The sequence below is a fragment of the Seriola lalandi genome, unplaced genomic scaffold (genome assembly GCF_002814215.2).
Source record: "Seriola lalandi dorsalis isolate HSWRI2012SDOR001 ecotype SW California unplaced genomic scaffold, Sedor1 jcf7180002054984, whole genome shotgun sequence".
NCBI lineage: Eukaryota > Metazoa > Chordata > Actinopteri > Carangiformes > Carangidae > Seriola > Seriola lalandi.
This window is the reverse complement of record NW_019525533.1, coordinates 192,636-200,801: the sequence shown is the minus strand read 5'-3', so window position 1 is coordinate 200,801 and position 8,166 is coordinate 192,636. Positions and strand designations below refer to the sequence as shown.

General features: G+C 42.5%; 1 protein-coding gene across 2 annotated transcripts in view; it reads left to right on the top strand.

The window, feature by feature from the left end:
• The first annotated feature begins 195 nt into the window (after window positions 1-195).
• The window catches only part of ssr1 (signal sequence receptor, alpha), a 9,289-nt gene continuing 1,318 nt past the window's right edge, over window positions 196-8,166 (top strand). The window contains exons 1-10 of one of the 2 annotated variants that reach the window (XM_023396908.2): window positions 196-355; window positions 2,406-2,539; window positions 3,312-3,408; window positions 3,498-3,601; window positions 3,712-3,870; window positions 4,346-4,422; window positions 4,517-4,595; window positions 4,771-4,864; window positions 5,743-5,757; window positions 7,272-8,166. The exon at window positions 7,272-8,166 is cut by the window's right edge and continues 1,318 nt beyond it. In XM_023396908.2, coding sequence (XP_023252676.1) covers window positions 286-355; window positions 2,406-2,539; window positions 3,312-3,408; window positions 3,498-3,601; window positions 3,712-3,870; window positions 4,346-4,422; window positions 4,517-4,595; window positions 4,771-4,864; window positions 5,743-5,757; window positions 7,272-7,339 — 897 coding nt within the window. In that variant the 5' untranslated portion in view covers window positions 196-285 and the 3' untranslated portion in view covers window positions 7,340-8,166. The remainder of the gene's footprint in view (window positions 356-2,405; window positions 2,540-3,311; window positions 3,409-3,497; window positions 3,602-3,711; window positions 3,871-4,345; window positions 4,423-4,516; window positions 4,596-4,770; window positions 4,865-5,742; window positions 5,758-7,271) is intronic. The other variant, XM_023396909.1, reaches the window with a different exon arrangement.

The window sequence follows — 8,166 nt, the reverse complement described above, 5'->3', positions numbered from 1 at the left end:
ATATCCCCAATCCAAACGAGTCGTGTTTTGAGGTGGTTCACCTCAACCTATTCACCTGCTAACTACATTTAGTTATCTCCACGACGCCTAACCGTCACCTCACAAGGTGCGACAGACAGCGGCAGTGGAGACAGAATTCGACGGGGACACATTTCACCGCTGCACCTACCGCTCAGTGTCTTTTGCGCATGCGTGGTAGGGATCGTAACGGAAGCTGCACGGCGTCGCACACAGCCTGGCTGTCTGACCGACACTGAATGAAAGCGCACTGATTTCGACTTCAAGATGATGAAATTTCTACCCAAACTGCTGCTGCTAGCGCTGTTAGCCTTCCCAGCGACTATCCTCATCAAAGGTCAGACTGTGTTCCGGCTGCTGGCGGTGACGAAGAAAAAAAAGGAGTGCTTAGTTAGCTAGTTGGCGTTGACATGCTAGTGTTAGCAGCTAGCTAGCTAGCTAGCAGCTGTGGGGAAAAAAAGGCCGTTCCCCTTTTTGACATGTGCTAGCTGAATGTAACTGGATATAAAATTGAGAGGCCTTTTCATAATACGTGTCAATGTTTTGAATTATCCACTTAAAGCGTTTCATTCCGCGAATGCCTTGTTTTCGTCGTATGTGGTTTAGTGTTAGCTGCATGTATGCAGTTTGTCTACCTGCTTAGACTGACGTGTCCTTACTGGCTGCCCGTTAGCCGGGAAGCTAATTAGCTTTGCTAACGTTTTAATTGCCACTCAGCAGCTTTCTGGATATATAATAAGTTAAACTCATTATTAATGTAATCTGAACACCCCAGTCACCACATACACTATTGACAGTTATCAATACACACTTTAAAACAGCGGTAGTAAATTTGATAATGTCACTTTTATTAGGCTAGCTCACATAGCATGTTCCTACGTCTCACTGGCTGGGTTATATTGAGTGTATATTATTTTTTAACAGACACACCTTTAATTGGAATCAAAACCCCTTTAGTATTCTGAACTGTGTATTATTTTCCTAATTGTTATTTGTGTAGGATGTGGCTGTGGGGCTTAAGGGGAGGGTATCTGCAGCTCTTGAAATGTCTTAAAAGGCATTGATGTGCATTGCCTCCTCAAAAATAACATTTTCAAACGTGTTAAACTGTCTTTTCCAGCAGGTATAGGCAGATTTACGGCTAATCACGTGGCACAGTCATAGGAGGAAATTGTAGCTTACACTAATACTCATATTGGAGCTGTGGTATGTCATATATATTTATGATGCTAAGAATTACTTCAAATGTTCAATGGTGCAAATGGAACATTTTCAGACCTACATGACTGAAAAGTTTTAATGAAACCACATCTAATGAGGAAAAATATTTTTAATATAATGCACAAGGCCTCTTTAATTTATTTAATTGATGGAACTGTGCAGTAGGAGTGGACGGTGTGGATAAAATGTTTTATTATGGTATCTGTAAATTCATACTTAAATTTCATGCAAGACTGACATGTTCTGATAAAGTAGATTTGACAGGAAATCAATGGAGGATTTGTTCAGTGATAAAATATCTATCTATATCTATGTCAGTTTTTGGAGCATAGAGCTACAGTTGTCCTGTGCTACAAAAACATTTTCTAAAAGTTAATTAACTTTATTTTGAATTCTACAAGCAATCCCAGTGTTTCCAAATTCACACTCAGTTTCCAGCTTATCAGCTACACCTGGCTTAAACCACTGCAGTGTAATACAATTAGCCCTGGAATCTGTCTCCATGGTGACAGAGATGTTGATTCAACTCTAAAACAGAAGCTGTAACTTGTGCTGCTTTATAATTGCTTTTTACTGAGAGGCGTTTTTAATATTTAGTCTTCCCTCATCAGTATCAAAATATTAAACGCTTTGCAACTTTCATGAAGGTTGTAGGATTTATAGCAGCACTGTTGTATTGGAGTGCATTCATTTTAAACACATTGACCTAATAAACTGCCGTCTTTTGTCAAAATGTGTCAAACAAAACCCGTGTAAAATTTCTAATTGGTGTAACTTATGCTGTAACCTCTCGTATATAAAACCATGAAGGGGATGAAGGAGGATTTGAGTGACTCTAAAAGCTACGATGAGTGATCTTCTCATTCAGAAGTTCTTTTTACGTAATTCTAACATTTGAAATTTTAAGTCAAATTCTCCTTTGACTCCTTAGTCCTACACCCCAGCATCTTTTTCGTGTGGAAACACGTTGAACCACAGAAGAAAATTACAGCTTTGCTGTTAGTTTTGTGACCTGTTTACTGCCTTGCTCAGTGGCTCTTGTCTTGTGAGTGAAGGAGAAAACTGCAGGTGTGTTTGGATGTTTGTTGCTGCTGGGATTCAATATTGCAAAAATATTAAAGAGCTCTCCAAAAAAAACTCAAGATCCCTCTTTCGCCACCCACCAGGGCCGGTGGTGAGCGCCCAGGATCTGACGGAGGATGAGGAGGCCGAGGCCGTGGATGAAGACGTTGTGGATGATGTGACAGCTGAGGATGAAGACGACGAGGCGGAAGTGGAAGATGACGAGAATGCAGAATTGGTGAGCGACCGAGAGATTACACCAGGGATAAAATATCCTCAAATAATCAATAAATGTTCTCTTTCAACATATTATTGATCCCCTATTACACTGACACAGAGTTTTGTAGTTTGGTTAAACATATTTTAGTTTTTTTTGTTTGTTTGTTTTTGCTGTTTTTAAAAACACTGAGGGTCCAACTGTCCATCGCAATTCTCCCAAAAGCTCAAGTTCAGTAACTTAAGTGTCTAGTTTTGTGTGATCAACAGCCCAGAATCCAAATATATTCAATGTACTGTGACAGAAGACGAAGAAAACCAGAGAATATTCACATTTACAAAACTAGAACCTGTGAAATTTCTGCTTCAAAATGACTTAAATGATTAATCCATTATCTAAAGTAATTTTCTGTCGATCAGCTAATGAGTTAACTGACTGATTGTTTCAGTTGTGTTCAATGATACACAACATGATGAAACTGTTTGTAACATTCCCACACACACCAGTCACTTTGCTCATTTGTATTTTGGGGCTGGTAACGATCAATCAGCTGCTGATTGATCATGTGTTTAAGGTTACGCCCAGACTTCAGCTCCCACCCAGCAGCGTCTCTCGTGCACGGATTAGAGCGGATTGTTTGACAGACAGGAAGTTCATCAAATATGAGTCTTTGTGTTTCTCTGTTTTGTATCATTATAAGTGGAATATCTTTGGGTTTTGGTTTGTTGTTAATGATGATTTATTGACTTGAAGCTTCGTCAGCGAAACTAAACCTGCATGTGTCTCTGTCTAGACGGAGGAAAAAGAAGATGAAGAGGAAGAAGCGCTGGTTGGAGAGGTGAAGGCTTCCCCCAACGCTGACACCACCATCCTGTTCGTCAAAGGAGACGGTAACAGTCAGTGTAGACTGAACTCTTGTTGTTCTGTGACGGTGCCGTAGTCAGAACCTCGTCTGATCCACGTCCCTGTTTCTCTCCAGACTTCCCAGCCAACAACATCGTCAAGTTCCTGCTCGGCTTCACCAACAAAGGACCAGAGAACTTCATGGTGGAGTCTCTGGACGCTTCTTTCCGTTACCCACAGGTACAGAAACGATTTCCACACCCGCTCACACTTCTGTCAAATGAAAAGACGTGTTCAGGTTCATGGTTCAGCTCGCAGCAGTCTAACCTGGTTCTGTTGGTCCTGGTCAGGATTACCAGTTCTACATCCAGAACTTCACCGCTCTGCAGCTGGGCATCGTGGTTCCTCCCAGCAGACAGGCCACCTTCGAGTACTCCTTCATCCCCGCTGAGCCGATGGGAGGGCGGCCATTCGGCCTCGTCATCAACCTCAACTACAAGGACAGCAGTGTAAGGAGGAGGGGGAGGGGCTGTGGGCTCTCACAGGTGTTGTCAAGGAGATGCCTTTGTGTGTCTGTTCTCAGGACGTCATAAGAATTAAAAATATATTTTCACCGTGGATCGTGAATCCTGCCTCACTGATCAGATGGTTCAGGATTTAAATGATCTTTTAGATATTTGACTTTAATTAGAAGGTTAAACAAATTTAACTTTTGTTTATTTTGTGTTAAACTCCTGTGGTTCATCACAAACAGGAAGTGTTTGTTAAATAAAGTCTCATAATTAGAGTTGGTTTGTCAGAGACGATGAAGACGAGTTCACCGGTGAGTGAGGAAGAAGTAGAAGTAACCTGCTGACCTCTGACCTCTGTCTCTGCTGTCTTCCTGTGTTGTTCCCTTTTCTCTTCACCTTTTCTTTCTCCCTTTCTTCTCTCCCTGATTTTCCTCCTTCACTTTTCCCTCTTCCCGTCTCTTCCTCTCTGTAGGGAAACATTTTCCAGGACGCCGTGTTCAACCAGACGGTCACCATCACTGAGAAAGAGGACGGCTTAGACGGAGAGACGTGAGTGATCTTCTTCTTCTTCTCTGCTCATTTATTTGTGTGGATTTGTTTGTTCGCTCTTATTTACTCGTCCTCTTCTTCTTCTTCCTCTCAGCATCTTCATGTACGTCTTCCTGTCCGGCCTCGGGCTGCTCGTCGTCGTCGGCCTTCACCAGCTGCTGGAGTCCAGGAAGGTACAGTTGAAGTATTATGTTTATTAATCTGGAAAAGTTTAATTATGTCGCACTGAAACATTCACCTGCTGCAGCCTCGTCCGTCTCTGTCACTGTTGTAAAGTAAACAGTGTGTGTGTGTGTGTGTGTGTGTGTGTGTGTGGTTGTGTGTGGTTGTGTGTGTGTGTGTGTGTAGAGGAGGCGTCCAGCTCCAAAGGTTGAGATGGGAACTTCGAGCCACAACGACGTGGACCTGAGCTGGATCCCTCAGGAAACCCTGAACCAGATCAGTACGTACAGCTCACACACACCTCTCACAGCTCGGCCGCCAGCTGTTTTCAACACCTGTATTCCACACAGACCACACCCACACCAGCTGCTACACCTCTGTGGGATATAAGGTCAACACACACTGTACTGACTGACACAGGTTTGTGAGGAGTCTGAGTCACATTAGATTGTAGCTGGTGGTTTTACATTTTATATTTGAACTGAAGAACCAACCTGTTTGTGAAGCGGGAGCGTTCATGTTTTCTGTGCCATCACTTCACTATAAACTTCCAGGGATCGACACCTGCCTCTTAAACACGACTGTAATCAGGTGTTTGACTCTGACTCGACGTCTCATGATACAAATCTTCCTGTTTCCTTATTTGAATCACATATTCACAAAACCACAAAAACCCCAGAAGAACTTTTTAAAAATCAGTTTCATTTATTTCATTCAAATATTAAAACGATGCATCTTTTGCACTAAAGTCATGATCTTGTTTGCACACGTTGGCATCTTGTGGGAGCAAGATAATCAATATTTATTGATCTCAGGGAAACCTTTCAGACTTTATTCTATTTAGGAAATGCACTGAACTTTAACACTTAATATTTTGAGCATTTTCCAAAAAAGGTGAGAAAATATTTTTACAAAATTACAATAAAAAAATCACCTGAAAATCACCGTAAAACACTGAAACTTTCACCACGTCCTTCGATGTTTGTTTCCTCACTGAATCAGCTGATGTGTATGTGCAGGTGTCTCCTGTTCTCTTCCTGCTTCACCTGTTTTCTGAATGACCTTTAACCTTCACTGTGCATGAGGATCACTCACCTTCTCCTTTTTCTTTTTTTCTCTCTCTTCCTTCCTCGCTGTCGCGCTTTCCTGCGTCTTCAGTGCAGAGTCGCAGAGGTGAGGTCTGCTTCCTGTCGTGTGGATGTGTGTGTGTCGCAAAACGCAGGAGCTGTCTGCGCTCTTTACTCTGACTCAAGTCGACATGCAGTGCTGCTGTTGGCTCTCGGATGGATGATGATGATGATGATGCTGCACTGAGTGTGTTATCCTTGACTTCTGTAAACCGGCTCCGTCTCCTGAACGGTGCAGATTCTCTGATCAAAGTGTGGAAGTGGAAAATATTTTTAGACAAAGTACCAACAAAGTTTTGTCTCTTACATTGAAAACACATGAAGAAGAGATGTTTTAATGGCCACCCTGAACAGGAGGAATGATTTAATCACGTGCATGAGAATATTGTTTTAAAGGTGTGAACTTGTCCCTTAAACTCAGTCTGAGAGAAAACAGTCGGAGCTTCTCTTCCTCCAGTGACTGTAAAGTTTAAAACAGTTTAATGTTCATTTGAACAGTTTAATCTGAAGCCTCTGCACAGGTGTGGTCCGCCCACACAGGTGTGGTCCGCCCACACAGGTGTGGTCCGCCCACACAGGTGATTTCACTTCTGTTTGCATGAACACACTGTGTTTTGTTTTGTTGCATCTGCTTCAGTCTCTGAACCTTCTCTGTCCAGGAAGTGGTTCAGTGAAATGATTTGGTTTTAGACGTTTGGTCCAATCACAGAGCTAGTTACTAATAGGTAACACATGAGCCAACCAGGAACAGGCTTGTGCTCGTCAGTCACATGATCTTGTTTCCTAGTTGTTTTGTTCTTTGTGGTATTTTGTTCTCTGGGTTGAAGAGTGGAAAGTAACTGGAGCTGCTGGAAACCGTCAGAACGACAGCTGAGGCTGATGTGTGTAACAATAAATCAGCTGTTAGTCATTTTTCTTTCCTACAACACAAAGTATAAACAAACTATTTTACAGTGTAAAACTCATCTTCAGCGCCTCAGCGCTCTCTGCTGGGAAAACTTATGTTGACACTTTCTAAATAGCCTCAAACCTCATTTGCTATTTCTGTTCTGCAGTTTCCAGTTAGTGACCAACACACACACACACACACACACACACACACACACACACACACACACACACACACACACTGATCCAGCTTCAGTTAGTCTCACTTCATGCAGAGTTTCTGTAGATCTGAGTCCAGCAGGTTGAGTGATGCAGCAGAACATCTATTATTCATTGTTCATAACTTTACAGCTCAACTATCTGCTGGACTTAAAAGAAAATGTTGTTAAATTAAATACTGATTATCAATCAGTGATTAATCTTCACCTGGAATGAAACATGAGGCCGCAGCAGAATCTCTGTAGGAAAGTTTTTGGGTTTTTTTGTAAATAACAAATTGAACATATATAAATTGTTTTCACCAAACTCAGTCTCATAATTAACATTGAATAAACTTAACCTCATTAAAAGAGAATGAAACTAACGGTGTTTGGATCTGACAGATTCTGGTCTTCAGACGTTTGTTTGTCCGATAAAATCCGTCTCTCACTCGCTTTTCTTTTTTCTCTCCAGACAAAGCGTCTCCAAGAAGATCTCCTCGCAAGAGGAGCCAGAAACGCTCGGCCGGCTCCGACGAGTGACGGGCGCCTGACACCACGGCAACAAAACTCCACCCACCTGTCTATGTAAGAGGAGGAGGAGGAGGGGGAGGAAGGCTGCGAGCGCCACGTCAAGCGCACACTCTCCTCTCCACTGAGAAACTTTGACCAGTGCCAAGCACAGCAACGGCTGGCTCTACTTTCAGCTTAAAAACTGTTCCCCACACACACACACACACACACACACACACACACACACACACACACACACACACACACACACACACCACAGCCCTTTTTGTGTAACGATTTGTTTTGTGTGGCGGGAGGGAGAGAATCATCCGTGAACAGGTGTGTTGGTTTCTGAGGCACGAGGACGTCTGTTAAAACCTCGGTGAGAGAACTGCTGATATTTTCATTGTGAGACAGTTTGATTGTTGTTTTTTGTGTGTTTGTTTTTTATTACCTCTCACTGTGGTGTAGGGCTGAAACCATTAGTGGATTAATTGATCTACAGAAAATGAATCGGCAACAATCTTTGTAATTTTTCAAGAAGAAACTGCCAATCATGACTCACCTCGGCTCTTTTCGTTCTTCTTCATGTTGTCGACCGTAGCTGATGAATTGACTGTGTCTTTCAGATTAATTGATAATGAGAGAACTGGTTAGTTGCGGCCCTATGGTAGCCATGGTAACGGTAACAGATGCAGTTGGTTTTTGTTTTGCAGGGTTTTTTTCAGTGTAGTTTTGCGTTCGTGGATTCTGTCGGCACAAGTTTGATTTTTGTGGAGAGCGTCCGTTCTCGTCCGGCTGCTCCATCCTCCTCCTCCTTCTTCTTCTTCTTCTTCTTCTTCTGTCCTTTCTTTGCT